The sequence below is a fragment of the Grampus griseus genome (genome assembly GCF_964374135.1).
Source record: "Grampus griseus genome assembly, chromosome: 12".
Classification (NCBI taxonomy): Eukaryota; Metazoa; Chordata; class Mammalia; order Artiodactyla; family Delphinidae; genus Grampus; species Grampus griseus.
This window is the reverse complement of record NC_139006.1, coordinates 17,624,140-17,644,323: the sequence shown is the minus strand read 5'-3', so window position 1 is coordinate 17,644,323 and position 20,184 is coordinate 17,624,140. Positions and strand designations below refer to the sequence as shown.

Here is a 20,184-nt window from a genome sequence, read left to right as displayed (position 1 = left end):
CAAAGTCTCTGCGGTAACTGTCAAATGCTACCATTTGGGAAAAATGGAGTAAGTCCCTCAACCCACACACAGAGTGATGCTCCCGGCTGCCTTTAGGAAGGGAAGAGGCTGTCGAAACCCTGACTCGGGCACCTGGGTCGACGGTCCTCCCCAGTCTCCCCACCACCTCCCCACTCCTTCTCTCTCCAGTTACCGAATCACCATCGGCAACAAGACGTGTGTGTTTGAGAAGGAGAATGATCCCACGGTCCTGAGAGCCCCTTCGACGGGGAAGCTGATACAGTACATGGTGGAGGACGGGGACCACATCGAGGCTGGGGGCAGCTATGCTGAGATAGAGGTGACTGCAGAGCTAGCCCCCTGGGAGGGAGGGAGGGCTGCAGCCAGGTCTCCCTTACACCCCCTCCCCCAGGGAGGGCCATCTGCCAATGCTGCTTCACCTAAGCCAACAGACCTCCCCTCTCACCTGGGCTGTCATCTGCAGATTCCTAAGAGAGCCATGTGTGTGGGGTTCAGCCCCAATTCCCTGCAATATCCAAAGGGAAAAAAAAATCTCAGAAATGTATACCTCCCCAGGAGTGAGTAAGAACCGATGAACGATCATGATGCGGACAATTAAACAGTGGTAAGCCGGGCTTCCCTGGTGGCGCAGTGGTTGAGAGTCCGCCTGCCGATGCAGGGGACATGGGTTCGTGCCCTGGTCCGGGAAGATCCCACATGCCGCGAAGCGGCTGGGCCCGTGAGCCATGGCCGCTGAGCCTGCGCGTCCGGAGCCTGTTGCTTCGCAACGGGAGAGGCCACAATAGTGAGAGGCCCGCGTACCGCAAAAAAAACAAAAAAAAAAAAACAAAAAGTGGTAAGCCAACAGAAGCAAAGCACTTCCCACATGGCAAGCACTATTCTAAGCATTTTATCTGTCTTTAATTACCTTCTTTAATCTTCCCAGCAATCATATAAGTTGGACACAAATGGGACCCCCATTTTGTACATGAAGACACGGGGCCCAGGCAGGCTAAGGAACTCACTCAAGGTCACATCAAGCCAGGATTCAAACCCGGCCTCCATTCTCTGCTGCCCAGGAAAATAGTGATTTTTGTAATGAAAATACAGCAACGGTAGTAGCTGACGCTTGTCGGCCTCCTACTATGTGCCATCCTGCTTCATCCTTATCAGCGCCCTGTGAGGCAAGACTGTCATTTCCTCCCGTTTTACTGTTGGGAAAACTGAGGCTCAGAGAGGGGAAGGCACGTGTGGAGATCACAGAGTGATGGGTGGGAGCAGGGTTCCATCCCAGGCCTGGCTGACTTGGGTGCCCAAGCTGTGAACTTCTGAGCAAAGGGTGGGACAGTCCTGTCGGTCTGCAGCCCACACATGATAACAAAACTCATCACATCCACACGGCCCGACTCTCAGACCAGTTCAAGGGGCTGATGACTGTACTGCAGTCATGTTCTTCATTCCCCAGAGGGTTTTCTCACTGCCTTTAAAAACCGGAGCTGGTCACAAAATGCACCGCATTTTAGGAATGTGTGTGTCAGTCACCTTACATCATATGATTCATCTGTATTTCTAAGAGAGAGGCCTTCCTTTGGAAATAAAGATCAGTTTCCATGTCTGTAAAATGGGCACAATGAACACCTGCCTCTCTGGCTGGCTTTGCAGATGGAAAAAATTTATGCCCAGCACTGTGCCTGGTACACAACAGATTGTGTAAATGCTGGTTCCCTCTCTCCCCTCCGCTTGAACTCTGCCCACGGAGTCATTCAATGTAAATGACACGGTCCCTGCTCCAGAGTTACTAGTTTGGGGTGACACCGGCCAGTCCTAGTGGGCTCCGTCTAATTTCTTCTTTCTGCAAAACAGGTGATGAAGATGATCACGACCCTGAATGTGCAGGAAAGTGGCCGGGTGAAGTACGTCAAGCGCCCAGGGGCTGTGTTGGAAGCAGGCTGTGTGGTGGCCAGGCTGGACCTCGATGACCCTTCTAAAGTGCACCCGGTATGTGGCACCCGGCACAGCTACCCCGTGAGCCAGATAGGCTTGTGGCCCCGGATCTCCCGCCACCGCCTGCTCCCAGCAGCCAGCACGATGGGCGTAGGAGTGTGTCTGCCTGTGCTCACATCCTTCTCAGCAGCTTCCCATCCCACTTAGAATAAAAGCCATGTGTTTCCGATGATCTCCAAGACCCCCCTTGAGCTGTGCCCTGCTTTCTTCCCTGGCTTCATCTCCTCCCCCACTACCCCTCCCTTAATCTAATGCTCCAGACCCGTCCCCCTGGGGCCAGCTCCCTCTGCCTGGAAGAACCTTCTCCCAGACGCTTACAGGGGAAGGGTTCTTCCTGTGAACTTTGACGCAAACATCATCCCCCCAGTACGTTATATAGAGCTGTCAGGTCTCTGTGACATGACATGACTTACCCTCCTAGAGTGAGCCAGGCCTGCGGGGAGGTGGCTTGCCATCTATGCATGTAATTTTGTTTTCTCTACAATAATTAGTGTATATGCCCAGGAAAAAAGAAAAGCTAGAAAAGCATTTTTTTAAAAAATCAAATCGATTCTTTTCTTCAGACTATTCTATGAGTTTCATTTGTTTTCTTCTCCTTCTTTTCATTATTCTTTTTAGAGGGTTCCCAAAGCTAGAAATAGACTGAGCTTTGTTAGATCACCAGGAAGGTCTGTGCTTGCTTTGTGATTCCTTTTAGCAAACGTTTCCCGGGCTAGGTTCTTGAGACAGCGCCCAGCCACAGGTCAGGAGGCTCACAGACGCCCGTGAGAAAGACAGGCAGATAAGCCTTTGTAATTCAGCTCAGTAAGTGCAGTCAGAGGGACTGCGCTTGGCCGCTGGCTGTGAGGGCCCAGGTGGAGAAGCCAGCAGCAGATTGTGGAGAGGGGAAGCCCTCCGGTTAATCTTCAAGGGTGAGAGGAGCCTGCAGGGTTGGGAGTGGAGTCGAGGGACAGGAAGCTGAGGGTTCTGGGCCAGCAGAATAGCATGCCCCAGCTCCTGGGTCCCAGTGCCTCCCACAGTTGGTGTTGAGTGGATATTTGTAGAGTAAATTAACAGACGAATGGATACATTAAGTCAGTGTTGCCCCTTTGGGGAGCTTTTTATTTGGGGATCCTTTAAGGCTAAATGTTTATGATTTACAAAAAGCACGTACACGGGCTTCCCTGGTGGCGCAGTGGTTGGGAGTCCGCCTGCCGATGCAGGGGACACGGGTTTGTGCCCCAGTCCGGGAAGATCCCACATGCTGCGGAGCGGCTGGGCCCGTGAGCCATGGCTGCTGAGCCTGCGCGTCCGGAGCCTGTGCTCCGCAACGGGAGAGGCCACAACAGTGAGAGGCCCGCGTACCGCAAAAAAAAAAAAAAGCGCGTACACTTGCATGACAGTTTCCTAAATTTTCACCTTGCTAGGCATTCATCTTTGGGGTTCGAGTGAGACTGAAATAAATGGAAAAAAACAGGAAGATGATCTTGGTTTGAAAGCAAAGCAAAACAAAAACATCTGTCGACAAAAATAATAAACAGTCTTTAATAGGAATAGAAAGAGTTTTATTTGAACCAAACTGAGGACCATAGCCCGAAAGACAACCTTTCAGATAACTCTGAGGAACTGCTCCCAAGGAGCCTTTTTTTCAGCACAGTTTTATGTCTTGTCAGAACAAAGAACATGAAACAAGTCAGGGATACATTCCTTCAAGGTTTCAGGACACACACACACACACACACACACAAACAGAACAGATCAGCACGTACACAGCGAGTCCATATGGCCTTGGCACCTGGGAAGGGAATCTTATCATCAAAGGAGAACCAGCATGGGCGTCCGAGGAAGGGAGGCATTTCATCTTTATTTTTAACCTGGACATTCTTTACTTCTGGTCAGTGCGCCCTTTTCTTTAATAATTAAAGCTCATGTACAGTGTATGTTTGATTGGCTACAAACTGGCTGCTCTAGTTAGCATGAAATTCAAGTTAACTCATGTAGAAGCCAGAATCACTTCCCCAGATCTCAACATGTGAACATTTTGTTTTCAGTCACATCTAATGCCCTCCAGAATTATTTGGGGTACCTAATTGACTCTGACATTTGTAAAGGGGAAGACGTGGAAACCTCACACAGGGGTGTGAATGTAGCAATTTTAACTTTCCAATACAATGTTTTCTTCCGTCCCCCTCCCCCGCAGGCTTCATGATAACCGCATTATGTGTATTGTGTATATCGTGTGTTGGTAGCTCTGCCTCGGCCCTTGGCTTGCATGTCTCATTCAGAGGCCACAGTGGCCTTGACCTCTGACTCCTGTGGTGTCCCATCAGGCTGAGCCATTCACGGGAGAGCTCCCCTCCCAACCAACGCTGCCCATCCTCGGAGAGAAACTGCACCAGGTTTTTCGCAGCGTCCTGGAAAATCTGAGGAACATCATGAAGGGCTACTGTCTGCCGGAGCCTATTTTTAGCATCAAGGTGGGTCACGTGGGCAGGGTAGGTGTGTATCACACACACGTGCATAGGTCCGTAAGAGAGCCGGAAGATCCCAGAGATCTTTATTGAGGTAAGAAATGAGAAAATGATTCATCCTCTGTTGTTTCTATCAAGGACCCGTTCTCAGGAAGTTCCTCAGTTTCATTGTAAACATCAGTGTATGTTTCTCTCTGATTATAAACTGTTGTAAAGGTGACGTTGCTTTTTGGGGTTGGGTTCAGCTCAACACTGAGAATGTTCACATAGTAAGTTAAGAAAGGAGTCAATGTGGGTCACCCTCTTAAAGAGACAGCGAGGAAGGGCTTTGTCCAGAAACACAACTCTGTTCATCATCCCAGGGTCCCGTTGTCTGTAGAGAAACAAGTCCTCAAATTTTCAGACCTCCGTGAAAGACCCATGCTGCTAAACTCAACGTCAGTAACTATAAAACTGCTACGTCCCATTCCGTCCCAGAAAAGCCAGTCACGGTGCTGGTGGTCGTAGTAATAACTCAGCCCTTGTCCTGTACATGCTATGTGCCATCTACTACCCTAAGTACTTGAACCTTATTAAGTCATTTCACCGTCCCAACAACCTAGGAGGTAAGAACTCTTCTTATTTCCATTTTACAGGCGAGGAAACTGAGGCACAGAGAAGCTACAAAATTTGCCTGGTTTCACCCATGAAGAGGCAAAGAGGGGACTTGAACCCTGGCCCCCTAGCTTCAGAGTCCATGCACTTAGCCCCTAGGTTATGCTGCTTAACTGCTAGAATTACAACATTTTTTTAAGTCTTTGCACTTGCCTGTGTGTGCATGGTTTCATTTTTAAACCTTACAATCACGTTATGGGGTTGGCGCCATTATCCTCCCCATTCAAAGACCATCAACAGTTCTGCTTCCGGGTGAGCCGGAAGCAGTGCAATGCAGCTGTTAAGAGTCTCTGAGTCTGCCTGAGTTTGCATCCTGGCTTTGCTTCCTACTAGCTGGGTGACTTTGGGTAACTTAATTAACCTCTCTGTGTTTCAGTTTCCTCAGCTGGAAAATGCAAATAATGATTATTCCTACTTTGTGGGGTTGTCTCTGAGGATCAAATGAGAATATGCAAATCCAGGACCTAGGACAGTGTCTGGCACAAAGCCAGTGTCCCACAAATGTTCGTTTTTCCCAGGGCCTGGTGTTCTATCCCCACACCAGGCTGGCTGTTTGGATGCATGGAGAGGGGAGTGAGGCCTTCCTGGGTCGGGAAACTGGGTGTTCATTCCTCCTGTGGTCAGGGGGCCATTCTACTCTGGACTGTTCCACAGGCCACTGGGTCTAGATCTTTGGCCACTCAAGTGCACGGGGCCTGGATGGGCTGAGTGTGTCAGCCGCCCCATAGTGGGTGGCCGTGCCCATGGCCCCAGCACAGCCTTGGGCCGACTCTGTGCTCCCTGCTGCAGCTGAAGGACTGGGTGCAGAAGCTCCTGATGACCCTGCGGCACCCAACGCTGCCACTGCTGGATCTGCAGGAGATCATGACCAGCGTGTCGGGCCGCATCCCCGCCCCCGTGGAGAAGGCTGTCCGCAGGGTGATGGCCCAGTACGCCAGCAACATCACCTCGGTGCTGTGCCAGTTCCCCAGCCAGCAGGTGGGTGCCCCCCACCCCCACTCCAGCCCCGCTGGGAACTTGTCTCCGCATCAGTGCGGACGTCCAGTCTCTGATCAAATCGGGTTTCACGAGACCCACTTACAGCCAAGATGCTGGGGACTGAGAGTTTTCTTTCACGCCTTCTCTGCAGGATCGCAGCATTTCCCCCAAAACAACAGTTGTTTAGAGGAACATAAACAGTTATTAGGCCTCATTCTGTATAACTCGGCTGCGGAACAGGAGTAAGCAGTTGGTGCAAACAGAGTGAGCGTTTTCCAAAAATACGCTGGCTGACACAGTAGAGGACGTTGTGAGTTCTTCTTGCCAGTGTGTAGTACTGATTCTCTCCCTCTGCTTTGTGTAAGGTGACAATCTTGGGGCTATACATATATATAATATTATTTAAGAATGGAAACCATTCCCAGGTAGTATCAGAAATCTCTAATAATTCTACAATGGCCTCGTTTTGTTCTTTTTTGGGGTCGCTTTTATCAGGCGTTTTAAAGGAAATCTGCATTTTGAAGAGCCATCTCTTTTTTATCTTCATGCCCTCTGCCTGGTTATAAGGGCTGCCTCCCACCATCACCCCACCCACATGTCAGCAATTTGGGGCGCCCGAGGTCAGTGTAAGTCAGTTTATTCCCAGAGGTCAACCTCTAGGTTGGAGTATCGTTCGGCCATAAAAAGGAATGAAATACTGATTCATGCTACCCCAGGGATGAACCTTGAAAACATGATGCGCAGTGAAAGAAGCCAATCATTAAAGACCACGTGTTGCCTGATTCCATTTATATGAAACATTCAGAACTGGCAAATCCACGGAGAAGAGGAAGTAGATCAGTGGTTGCCAGGGGCTGGGGGCAGGGGGGGTTGGCGAGTAGCTGCTAATGGTTATAGGATTTCTTTTGGGGGAGAAGAAAACGCTCTGAAATTGGATGGCGGTGATGGTTGCACAGCTCTGTGAATATACTAAAAGCACGGAATTAATTGTACACTTTAAAAGAAGGGGGGCGGAAGATGATGGTATATGAATTCTATCTCAACTAAAAAATAATGAAAACAAAGCTCTCAGGGACCCCAGTTGAGAAAAATACATGTTGGAACCTTCTGGGAATTTGTTATTGATGCAGGTTTTTCATTACATGTTTTTTTTGTCGCCACAGACAACATGCCGATCGCATTAAATCTAACTGTAAAAATAGGACCCCCATAGCCAACACCCTCATGCTCCCTAGGGTTGGAAATTCCCTTCTCCTCTTTCCCCAGAGCCTTTGAATTTGTGGAGAGGGATGATACAGTGGTGCGTGTCTTTATGTGATTGTTGTCATTCTGAGCTCTTGAGTCCTCAAGCCACGTGTTGAGTGGGGTGTGCAGAGCTGTTTCTGGGTGGCCAGAGGGCTTTGGGGCTGGAATTTTAAATTTTTGAATGGGATCCCCATGGGAGCCTGTGGTGGGTCCTCCTGGTGACTTCTGCGTGGCAACCAGATTGTGTGGTTTGAGTGGCCTGTGACCTGTCCTGTTTTCCCATGCAGATAGCCACCATCCTGGACTGCCATGCGGCCACCCTGCAGCGGAAGGCCGATCGGGAGGTCTTCTTCATGAACACCCAGAGCATTGTGCAGCTGGTCCAGAAGTGAGTCCTGGGCCCTCCTTGGAGTGTGGTTATCACACTCAGTTATCCATGTATTGCCCCAGGGTGGTGCTATCTTAAGGGCAGGCTCAAACTGAGAGACAGTGCCTGGGGTCCAATACCCCACTTACAGCCCCAGCACAGCCCTTCCTAACAGCAGAACAAAGCAACACCCTTTACCTCCGTGAATCTCAGTTTGCCAGTCTGTAAAATGGGGATAAAAACACTTCACACATCATAAGTCATTTTGAGCTATGAGCAGATTGATTTTTGTAAAGTGCTGACACATAGTGAGTCCTTGTGGTAGCTTTGATTATGAGACAGTGGGATGAGATGGCTTTATAGGCTGTAAAGGATGATCCTTGCGGTTTTGGGGGATCCTTGCAAAGGAGGAGTTGGCGAAGAATTTGTATTTTATCTTAAGTAGTTCTTGAGCAGGGAGAACTATTCTGATGATAAAAAGAACTTCCCTTTTGCATGAAAACTCTACCCAGCAAGAAAGCTTTGCCTATAAGGACAGCATCCAAACATTCTCAGACCTCAGCGAATTCATTCAGCGCATGTTAGCCATGTGGCAGAAACTATCAGAGGTACAGAGGATATAGGACTATAGGAAAATGCCGTCCTTTTCAGGGCGCTCCCTGGCTCATGGGGACTCATACTAACAAGATAGGATCGCAGCTGAGGAAGGAGATTGGAGTTTGGATTCCCCACCAAGTGAGAGTCACAGCTGGATGTGCAGGATCCCTTTGCCTCCCTTAGACTGCTAACGCTAACCCATCCTTCAGCAATGGAAATGCCTGGGAGAAATGAACAAATGACAAACGAATCAAATTCCATAGCAGGATTTTGTGTGTTAAATACAAATCGCAAAGCTCTGTCTTATGTTGTGTTCGTGTGTGTTTTTAAAATCACATCTGAATAAAAGAGTGTTTTAGGTTCTTCCTCTCTTTTGTTGCCCTTTGGTGATGCTGGGGTGAAGCTGCTTTCAGCTTCCCGAAAACTCAGCATCCCATTCTCTTACACACTCAGTTCCCTGTGTTCTGAAATAGTTTAGAAGAGGAAATGGTTTAAGGAACATCCAGGTTACCATTTGGTTTTAAAAGGGAAGTGAAATTTACACAGGGATCTTTTGGTAAATGTCCTTCAAGTTTTGTTTTGTTTTGTTTTCCAATCTGTCTTTATACATTGAGTGGTTAATTGAAAATTTTTGCTTTTCAACCATGCATGCAAGGCTGACCCCTTTCAGCATCCCAACTCTGTAAGTGTTTTTCCTTCTCTCTGGGGACGGGCAGGCATCATCCAAAGGCTCAGGCTTGGCCTCTCGTTGGATGTGTGACCTTGGGCAAGTCACTGCTCTCTCTGGCCTGCGGAGTTATTAGCACAAATGAACTAACTCACACATCCCTCCCAGGCCTAAAGATTAGAGGGAGCAGCCTCCAGTTTCTTTATTAGTGTTTTCTCCTTATTCAAATCATAAAAGTCCTGGCTGTGGATAACTCCGGCACCCCAGGAAGTAGAGTTGATCACTAAGCCAGCCTTCCCTTCCTCCCCAGATACCGCAGTGGGACCCGGGGCTACATGAAGGCGGTGGTGTTGGATCTCCTGCGAAGATATTTGCTGGTTGAGCACCATTTCCAACAAGGCAAGAGTCGCCACCGCAAGCATTGGTGACAAGCCCACGGGGGCAGGAGGGGCCCCGAGCCTTACCCCACGTGGCCTTTTGTCTCCCTGCAGCCCACTACGACAAGTGTGTGATAAACCTCAGGGAGCAGCTGAAACCAGACATGTCCCAGGTGTTGGACTGCATCTTCTCCCATGCGCAGGTGGCCAAGAAGAACCAGCTGGTGATCATGTTGATCGTAAGCAAGAAAAGTCACCCTTTACCCAGAGTGGGGGTAGCTCAGGGCTCCACCGACTTTTTATGGAAAGGGCCAGAGAGTAAATATATTAGATTTAGCCCAGGATATGGTCTCTGCCCTGACCTCTCAATGCTGCTGTGGCACAGTGTAAGCAAATGGGCATGGCTGTGTCCCAGTAAAACTTTGCTTATAAAACTAGGCAGTAGGTAGGATTTGTTGACCCCTGGGGGAGATCATGACTAACCCACAAAGCACCTACTGTGTGCCAGGCACTCCTGACATGCTTTACTCACTTGTTTAATTCCCTAAGCAGCCCTAGGAGGTCGGTACCGTTCTCATCCTCCTTTGACAGAGCACAGAGAGGTGAAACCACTTTCCCAAGGGTACCCAGCTTATAAGTGCAGAGCTGGGATTTGAACCCACAGCATGGCTCCAGAGTCATGAGCTATGATTAGTCAAGGGGTATTGGATTCCGAGTCTTCTGGTAGGGCTTTCATTTTGCCTTCTTGGTGAAGCGTGGAATGTCTCTGTTCTTATTTCTCCTCCTACCGGGTAATAATTAGCAATCCTTTATAGCTAAAGATTTTTTTCCTTGATGTGACTTAGAAAATATAGTATCAGCAGATAGTAGCAGAGACTTGCGCTTGGCTTATAGCAGGAAGGGGTCGGCAGAGTAAAGGGGCCAGAGAGTAAATATTTCAGGCTTTGGCCATGCAGCCTGTGTTGAAACTACTCAGTCCTGCCATTGTAGCGTGAAAGTGGCCATAGACAATATGTGAATGAATGAGTGTGGCTCTGTGCCAATAAAACTTTATTTACAAAACTGGGCAGTGGGCCAGATTTGGGCCTGGGCTTATAGGGCAGTTAACACCCTAACAAAATGGATTCATAAATATTGATATTTTTGTAAAGAATCATTTAAAAATCTCCTAATGCAGCATGAGATTCTCTTAATCCAGGCTGTACTTGAGAACCACCTGGGGTGGGGGTGGGGGAGCTTTTAAAAAATACGGATGCCCAGGCCCCACCCTTGGTCCATTAACTCAGGGTTTCTGTGGATGGGGCCCAGGCATTAGTACTTTCTGAAAGCTTCTCCAATGGGAAGTTTAAACGGGGACTGTATATTAGATAATAATATTGGTTTACTGTTCAATTTTTGGAGTGTTTTAACAGTTCTACAGTTAGCTGGGGAGAGATCTTTTTTCTCAAGGGGGTACATTCTGAAGTAGTGGGAAGGATCATGGTGTCTGCAACTGAAAGAGAGAAAGAGAAAAGAGTGAGAGAGTGTGTTTGTGTGTACAGGCATGCACGTATGCTTACTAGAAAAGCAAATGTGAAAGTTTAGCAATTGCTGAATCTGGGTAATTTTCGATGTACTGATCTCCTGTAGTTTTGAAGTTCTTCAAAATTAAATTTGGGGGACTTCCCTCGTGGCGCAGGGGTTAAGAATCTGCCTGCCAGTGCAGGGGACACGGGTTCATTCCCTGGTCCAGGAAGATCCCACATGCCACGGAGCAACTAAGCACATGCGCCACAACTACTGAGGCCTGCGAGCCACAGCTACTGAGCCCGCATGCCACAACTACTGAAGCCCGTGTGGCTAGAACCCGTGCTCCACGATAAGAGAAGCCACTGCAGTGAGAAGCCCGCGCACCGCAACGAAGAGTAGCCCCCGCTTGCTGCAACTAGAGAAAGCCCGCGCACAGCAACAAAGACCCAATGCAGCCAAAAATAAATAAAATTTAAAAAAAAATTAAATTTGGGAGGAAGGATCCCCAAGTGATTGCAATATGCAGCCAGAATTGGGAACTTAAGACCAAGGACATATCTAGTCTTGGGGGGAATTTCATTGCTAAAATAATATAACCCTTTTCTCAAAGTACCTCCTTTGGATGGAGTCTTCTTAAGTGTGAGTATCTGTAAAACAAAGGATGCCTATAATTTATTACAGTCCACTCACCATTTGTTCATAGGCCAGGGCTTGGGTCTGTGGGTTATTCTGCTGTTTGCTACTCTTTGTGTACATAATAACTCTTTTGGGCGTGAAGTTCTTAAAAATAATGTTCATCAGAGGATGGCCTGGGGAAGAGGACGGCCTGGTGGAATGGCCCCCAGATCAGAGACCTAGGGCACTGCCAGGGGCTTCTTGGTGAAGGAGGCTAAAAATGTTGTAGCAGGTGTGGTTTGGGGGTTATATGTGAGATTCATTATTCTTCTGGCTCTCTTGTTTCCATTTGCTAGAAAATGGTGAGTTCTTTGCATTTGACGGTATTTGATGCTTTGGAGATTTTGAGCAAAGACTTGTTAATTGAGTGATTACTTACTTGGAAATGAAATTTTTTTGAGTCTTTACAGGCAACCTCATTTCTGAACATCAATTCAGTGGTTATAGGACTTTGCTAATGACAAAACAGAGAAAACAAAACATGATGCTGTGAACTAAAATACACGCCATGGGACCACTTCACAAAAGTTAACAAGAAAGAGAGAGAGTATTTTAGACTTTTGTGTGTAGAGTGTGGTGGCCAGATTTTTAAATTTTTCATACAAAACTTGTCTTGAGTCTTTCCTCTCTTATTTATTTTTTATTCCTATCTTTGGCCATGCCACACGGCTTGCAAGATCTTTCCCAACCAGGGATTGAACTCAGGCCACAGCAGTGAAAGCCCAGAATCCTAACCACTAGGCCACAGGGAACTCCTGAGTCTTTCCTCTCTTAGAAAACCACTAGCCTGGTTGTTGGACAGCGCCTACGTTCTGTGCTATCCTTGGAGTCACAGCCTGGTGGAATGATGGAGACTAATGCCACCGCCACTTGATAAAGCAAATCAGAATGTGGGAGGGAGAGAAAGTTTAGAATAATTTCCCACGAGATTTCTTCAGCACTGACATGCTATGTGTTTGTGTACAAGTGTGAAATATTAATATGTTAAAAAAAATTTTTTCTGACTGTAAAAACAGTGTGGTCTCATTCTAATTAGGAAAATGCAGAAGCAGATGCGGAAAAGAATGACCCCTGGCACCACCACCTGGTGACCACTTGGAGAACGGCCTGGTGCAAGGAAGGGGGGGTGTGATGCCCAGGCATTCAGATTCCCAGCATTCATTGTTCTGTCTTTGTGGGTATTGAGGGAGTATAAGCTCTGAGCCATTACCAGGCCCTTCTTGCATTTAGGGCATAAGAGGAGTTGCAAAGACCAGTCGCATGCGGCCCTGGTCTCCAGCAGAAAGGTCCCTTGTTCAGAAGCAGAGAGGAGGGATGCACGTAGGAACCCTCATCCCTGCCTCTTCTGCAAGTTCCACCTCTAGATCTTCTTTCTTGCAGGAAGCCTCCCTTGACCTATCCAGGCCCTAGATGCTCCCCTCACACTGGGGCTCCTGGAGGGTAGCTTACACACCCTCACCAAAGCCTCCCATGTGGCCCTTACTCTGTTCATACCTGCCTCTATTTCCCCTCATCCCTCTTCTCTGAAACTGAGCTCCATAAGTCAGGCAACAACGTTTAGAGGAAAGAGGGAGAGGCCATAGCGACAGGAGAGCCCTGGGTTCAAATCTGGCTCTGCCTCGCATGTGCTTGGTAGCCTTGGGGCAAGGCGCGTTGCCTCTCCGAGCCTCAGTTTCCTCATCTGTAAAATGGGAATCACATAGTAACTTGTCAGTGGGTTGGGGGCATTTGAGGAAATGAGTGGAAAGTGTCTAGCTGCTTGCCCGGCCATAGTAAGTACCTGATAAGTGCTGGCCATTAACAGTGATGCAGGCAGAGACTTTGTTGTCTTTTTCTTCATGCCAGGAATTTAGGGCATGTTTTGGGGTGGATGAATGGGAGAGTGAATGAATAGGGGGGTACTTGGTGGAGAGTGGCCAAGGGTATGTGTATCACACTGTGCAGGTTTGCGGGGGCAGCCACACCCCCAGCCCCCTGGCCAAGGGTGAATGCTGGCCTGTTTCCTTCTGGTAGAACAGAGAGCCATTTGGATTTTGTTTCTCTCCCCCAAAGGATGAGCTCTGTGGCCCAGACCCTTCCCTGTCAGATGAGCTGACCTCCATCCTCAGCGAGCTCACTCAGCTGAGCAAAAGCAAGCACTGCAAAGTGGCCCTCAGAGCCAGGCAGGTAGGGTCGCCAGCCGTGGTCCCCACCGTGCATGACGTCACAGGGTGCCGCCCTTCCCCACACGCGGCCCCCACCGTGCATGTCCCCTCTGCTGCAGGACCCGCCCCTTGGCTCCTCCCCATGAGGATGGCTCACCCCAGCCCCTCTGTCCCCTCCCCCTGCAGGTCCTGATTGCCTCCCACCTCCCCTCCTATGAGCTGAGGCACAACCAGGTGGAGTCCATTTTCCTGTCTGCCATCGACATGTATGGCCACCAGTTCTGCCCGGAAAACCTCAAGGTGAGGCCACCTCCATCCATGCACTTGGCAGAGAGCATGCGCCGTGGCCCACGTGGGGCCTGGGGGTGGGGAAGCGGGCTCCCCTTCCCTCGATGGGCTGGCACTCGGGTGCAGGGCACAGCTGCCAACTCCAGTGGTTTAGTCCAGTGTGGCCAGGGCTGCCCAGGGGAGGCTCTGGGAGAGGTTGAGTCCTGCAGGATGGACAGAGTCTCAGGCAGCCAGGCTCTCCCAGGAGGTGTGATGTTAAAAGTTCATGTGTCATGGAGCTTATTGGAAGCTGGGAGCACTCACATGGTTGGGTCATGGCTTCATCTTCCCAGGGCTCCCCCAACTCCTAAATCTGCCTCATTCACAGGCTTCCAGGCACCTCCTCCACATCTGGAGCTGGGAGCCCTGGGAGCAGTCACCCCAGAACTGCCTCCATGTTCAGATCTCGTGGGCCTGGGAAATGGGCAACGTTTCGTGATAACAATACGACCAGCCTCCTTCCCTGCCCCCATCCCTCCTGCTTATCTGACTGCTGGTTAGAACTCGTTAACATTCCCTTTTCCTTCTTTTTCCCACTTCCATTTCCTGTAGAAATTAATACTCTCAGAAACGACCATATTTGACGTCCTGCCCACTTTCTTCTATCATGCTAACAAAGTCGTCTGCATGGCATCCTTGGAGGTAAGTAGGAGAGAGGCCCCCGTAACAGCACCAGTACTGACCATGCCGGTCCTAACATCCACTGCCCGCCTGCCACATGCCTGACCCTGGACCACGTGCCTGGCAAACGTGATCTTATCATTCTCTGTACAAGGTAGGTCCTGTTACTTACACCTGTCTCACGGAGAAGAGAACGGAGGCTCAGAGAGGTGAAGCAACTTGCTCAAGGTCACACAGCTAGGAAGTAGCAAAACCAGGATTCACATTAGGTCTGTCTTAGTCCAGAGTCCTTGCTGGTAAGCCCTGCTATCTTGTGTGCCATTCTAGCCTCCTCCGGACCAGGCACAGTTAAATATGAACCCCCAGGGGCCAAGTCTGAGGCACTTCATCCAAACTTTCCAACTCACCTGCCTTAGATACCTTTGAAAGACTTTTCCACTTGGAACTATGAGAGGCGGAAGGAGCCTAGGTGACAGTTTAAGGTGACCTCCCTGTGTGTCAGGCAGAGATGAACACGAGCAGTGGCAAAACCTGGATTAGAGCCAGGTTGTCTGCTTCCGCTCTGGTCTTCCTGAATTCAGGGGCTGAGAGGTGTTTGGTTAATTTCAGGACATCACGATGTTCCATCTGCTCTTTCAGAATCCTTTCAAGGAGTTATGAGATGATGGGTGTTTTCAACTTGACTGTCTTCCCCGGTGATTTCTCCTCATTTCTTCAACTTGACTGTCTTCCCCTGGTGATTTCTCCTCATTTCTTTACCCTCTGAACTTGGAGTCTCAGTCCCCTGTGGTACCCACTCTTCTGCCATCTTTTAGACCCCATGGGTCAGCCATCCTGACGCCAGAAGGTTGACTGGGTCTCCATGGGGACCATTTTGGGCTTGTAAGCATGTTACAGCCAGTGTCTCTGGGCCTGCAATTTTTACCCCTCCCCTGGTTTCGACTCCAAGAACCCCTCCAGGCCCCACTCTTTGTTCGCAGCAGTGAGACCTAATACAGCTCTTAAGTAGCTACCAAGTGTTTTCCCCCGTCTTCAGTTTTCACCAGTAATTATTGAGACCTACTGTATTCCAGCTGCTGGGGATACATTAGAGAATAACCATAGTCTCTGCCTTAGTGGAGCCTCTCTGGCTGGGGAGAGACACACACTCAGTATTTCTTTAATTATACGCGTGATAGGGCCACAGAGGGAAAATGCAGGCCATGATGAGAAGTGCACAGCAGTACTTAACCTTACCAGGAGGTTCGACTCAGACTTTGATGAGAAAGTGACATGAAGTGTCTGAAGAGCAAGTAGGAATTTGTGGGAGGGAGAAGCAGAGAGATTCCAGTCAGTGGCGTGTGCAAAGGTCCAAGCTGTGTGACCTCTGGCAAGTTGCTTTCCTTCTCTGGACTCTTAGATTCGTGTACTTTAGATAGGGATAGTAATGCTGACCTCACAGCATGAGTAAGCATCAGATGTGAGTATTGATCACCATTGTCACCCATCATCCAAACACCTGTCCTGTGTAGGGGGTCCTAAGTCTAGGGGTCCTAAGTCAGATAGAAAGCAGCAGCCCACCTTCCCCACTTAATAAAGTGCTGAATCCCATTTATTTCTGTTAGTGATTTTTCTAGGATGCTTTCTTAACACGTTCCATCACTTGGTTGGGCAGTTTTATTGAATAGGATCCAACCTTTTCTTCACGACTCAAGATGAGCATTGTAAACATAAGGTTTTCACTTGGCCTCTTGAGTTGTGTAGAGTTTTGTCCCCGCTTAAAATGTGTCTGGTCCTCCCAGACCATGCCCAGGGTCAGTGGTTCTCTAGGAAGACTCCAGGACTCAGCATATAGATGTGCTCACAGTTGTGATTTCTTACAGCAAAAGGATACAAAGCACAGTCAGCAGAGAGAAAGGGCTCATGGGGTGAAGGCCAGAGGACACCATGCACAAGCTTCCAGTGGTCCTCCAGGCACTTTTAATTCCTTGACAAACAAATTATGGCAACACATGTAAAAGTTGTCTACCACAGAAGCTCATTAGAGACTTAACACCCACAGTTTTATTGGGGGCTGGTCACATAGGCACTCTCTGACTGACACATACCAAAATTCTAAACCCCAGGAAGAAAACACATGTTCAACATAAATCATACTGTGTGCATAGATTAGGCAACGTCAACCATTCTTATCTGGGAATGGTGGGAATCCTCCCTAAATCTGGGTTCTTAGTTGCTAGCAAAAGGCCAGCCTTGCAAGCAGGCCTTTCAAAGGATAGCAATTAGGCCTGCTGTGTTAACTTTTGCTGCACAGTCCCTGGCTTCCCTATTCAATTAAAAAAAATTCCCCAATGCTTAGACTCTAGAACCGTGTGGTCCAATGTGGCAGCCACTGGCCACGCATGGCTTTTGAGCACTTGCAGTGTGGCCAGTCTGATTGAGCTGTGCTTGAAGTGTAAGATACACACTGGATTCCAGAGACTCAGTATGGAGAAAGAATTTAAAATATCTTAATTTTTTTTAATTGATTACATGTTGAAATGATAATGTTTTAGGTATTGGGGATGACATGAAATATATTATTAAAATTATATTTAACCTCTTGCCTTTTTTTAAGTATCAACTGGAAAAATCTGAAATTGATTTAAAATTGCCTACGTGGCCTGTGTTGTATTTCTGTTGGACAGTGTTACTGTAGAGCAGGGGTCAGCAAACTATAGTCCGTGGGCCACATCTGGCCCACTGCCTGGTTTTGTAAATAAAGTTTTATTGGAACACAGCCACGCCTGCTCATTTACGTATTGTCAGTGGCACGAATGTATGCCCCCTGTAGTGGAAGCGTGGAGTCTTAACCACTGGACCGCCGGGGAAGTCCCTACAACAGCAGAATTGAGTAGTTGTGATAAAGATATATTCCACAAAAGCCTGAAATATTTACTATCTGGTCCTTTGCAGAGAAAGTAGCATCCTGAAGAGTGAGCAAATTTGCTGTTAGCTACCACTTTAGGGATCATAGTTCAAGATCGTTTCTGGGACCCTTCAGCCTGAGTTTTCTCAGGTGTTGAGGGCACTCCGTCAGCTGTGCTTCTGTTTCATTAGGTTTATGTGCGGAGGGGCTACATCGCCTACGAGTTAACCAGCCTGCAGCACCGGCAGCTCCGGGACGGCACCTGCGTGGTGGAATTCCAGTTCATGCTGCCCTCCTCCCACCCAAACCGGTACAGAGTGGTACCCACCTGGGGGGCCAGCTTGTGCTGCTCTTCTCCCTGACCACTGTAGCCCTGTTTCTGGAGGGACCCAGCAGGGATGTCTGGGAACTGCTGGGAAGACGTCAGGTGCACCACTTCCCCACCCTGGCATCTCCCCCCATCTTTGTTTTCTCGTCTGTAAAATGGAGATAGCCCAGTGCTTATCTCCGGTAGCCACTGCCCACCTGTGGGATATTGAAATTAAAATGCATTACAATTAAATTAAAAATTCAGTTCCTCGGTTGTACCAGCTGCATTCAAAGTGTGCACTAGCCACAAGCTCACATGTGGCTTGTACAAACAACGTGGGCACAGTGAGCCTCCCTCATCATTTAGGGAATGGGGGCAACCCCAACTTCCTGGACGCCAGCCAAGGGCCAGCCTTGCAAGTAGGTCCCTTTTTCAGGAGAGCAACTCAGGCCTGCTCTGTGGACTCTTTTCTGCCCCCGTCTGATGAGCAGCCCCTCCTTTGCTTGATTCCAGAACCCTATCCTAACTCCCCGGGGGACCCATTTGGATTTGCCCCTGGTGTGCAGCCAGTTCTGGGGGCAATGGCCACCTGAACTCCAGTGGGCTGCTGGCCTGGGGGTCAGTTTTGGTTTCTGGCCCTGTCCGTAGGGCGGGTTTGATGGAGGGGAGGGGTTAGGGGAGCAGAGGACTGGAATGTCTTTCAGAACCAAGGCTGGCCCTTCACCAGCCTCCGGGGGCTGGGGCTCTCCGGGAGGAATTGGCGCTGAGTGCATTCTTACTCTGGGCTGAGTTCACTACTATGGATTTATCAGGCGACTATGTTGGAATTGGACTTGCCTGCATGCACGTACCGTTCATTCATTCATTCATTCACGTGTGGAGCTCTTGCTCTATACCAGGTCCTGAGGAATCAGATGAGACTCTCCAGCCCCTGTCGCTCTACCCCATCCCTTCCACCCCGATTCTAAGCCCCCCTCTTTCAGAAGGCTCTAATGTGGCGCTGGCTCACCGAAGCTTCCAGGGCAGGAACAGCTCTTGGGGCTAGATCCACCGGTGGCTGCCTCACCCCCTCCTTCCCACTCCTCTGCAGGATGGCCGTACCCATCAGCATCACCAACCCTGAACTGCTGAGGCACAGCACGGAGCTCTTCATGGACAGTGGCTTCTCCCCCAAGTCCCAGCGGATGGGGGCCATGGTTGCCTTCCAGAGATTCGAGGATTTCACCAGGTACCCAGTGTGGCTCAGTCTCCCCAGAACACCCCATGCACAGGGGTTGAGTGAGCTTCCCCTGACCCCCACCCATTCATTGCACACACAGGTGGGGGTGGCCCAGACACATGGCAAAGCGAGTTAATAATAACAGAATAATAATATCATCAAAAGCGTGGGCTTTTGTGTCAGCACCTCCTGCTCTTGAATTCTGGCTCTGCACTGCTTCCTGACTATAAGACTCTGAACAAATGATTTCTCTCTGTACCTTCGTTTTCTCATCTGTATAATGGGCATAAGAGAAGGACTTACTTCGTAGGGTCACAAGGAAAATTAAATGAGATAATACATATAAAATATTGTATTTAAACTATAGTTAATATGTAAATAACGTGCTCAGAAATGTCAGCATCGTTGCCCTTTTTTCAACTTGGTCCTGTATGTTATGCATCGTGCTTGGACTATCTGTGTTTGCAGCAGCCTTGGGAGGTGTAGTGGTTACTTTTGTTATCCTCAGTTGACTCAGAGGAGTGAGATGAGGTTGCAAGGGTCTACCGGCCAGTAAAAGGGGGACCCCAGCCATGCCCCCAAAGTGTTGGGAATCATTTCTTTTATTCAGCATCTCAAATCACATAGGTTCATCCTTCCCTTTTGGGAAAGACCCCATCGATGGTGCCTTGGACCTAGTCAGGAACCACAGGAATTCTGCACAGACTTGGATGTGCTTGCAGAGTGGTGGTTGGGAAAGAGTGAGGGTCAGGCCTGACCTATTGCCTTGTGGGGCAGCGGCCCCTCAGCCCTCCCTCTCTGCCCCGTGCCCCCAGGAACTTTGATGAGGTCATTTCCTGCTTTGCCAACGTGCCTAAGGACGTTCCTCTCTTCAGCAAGGCCCGTACTTCCCTGTACTCCGAGGATGACAGCAAGGTGAGTGTCTGAGCAGGGAGCAAGCGGAGGAGGGGGCGGGCTGGGGCCCTGGGCCCTTCTACTGCCTACCCTTGGTTTTCTCTCCCAGAGCCTCCGAGAAGAGCCGATCCACATCCTGAACGTGGCCATCCAGTACGCAGACTACCTGGAGGACGAGCAGCTGGTGCCTGTTTTCCGGACATTCGTTCAGTCCAAGGTATGCTGGGCAGCCTCTGGTTCTGGGTCCCTGGAGAAGGAG

At 49.2% G+C, this 20,184-nt stretch overlaps 1 protein-coding gene across 3 annotated transcripts in view; it reads left to right on the top strand.

Moving 5' to 3' along the window:
• The window catches only part of ACACB (acetyl-CoA carboxylase beta), a 106,376-nt gene that overhangs the window by 50,538 nt on the left and 35,654 nt on the right, over positions 1–20,184 (top strand). For all 3 annotated transcript variants that reach the window (XM_082667567.1, XM_082667568.1, XM_082667569.1), the window contains exons 18-31: positions 190–340; positions 1,864–1,998; positions 4,314–4,460; positions 5,898–6,086; positions 7,619–7,719; positions 9,273–9,361; positions 9,454–9,578; positions 13,576–13,689; positions 13,854–13,967; positions 14,547–14,636; positions 17,694–17,812; positions 18,903–19,040; positions 19,847–19,946; positions 20,035–20,142. In XM_082667567.1, coding sequence (XP_082523693.1) covers positions 190–340; positions 1,864–1,998; positions 4,314–4,460; positions 5,898–6,086; positions 7,619–7,719; positions 9,273–9,361; positions 9,454–9,578; positions 13,576–13,689; positions 13,854–13,967; positions 14,547–14,636; positions 17,694–17,812; positions 18,903–19,040; positions 19,847–19,946; positions 20,035–20,142 — 1,720 coding nt within the window. The remainder of the gene's footprint in view (positions 1–189; positions 341–1,863; positions 1,999–4,313; positions 4,461–5,897; positions 6,087–7,618; positions 7,720–9,272; positions 9,362–9,453; positions 9,579–13,575; positions 13,690–13,853; positions 13,968–14,546; positions 14,637–17,693; positions 17,813–18,902; positions 19,041–19,846; positions 19,947–20,034; positions 20,143–20,184) is intronic.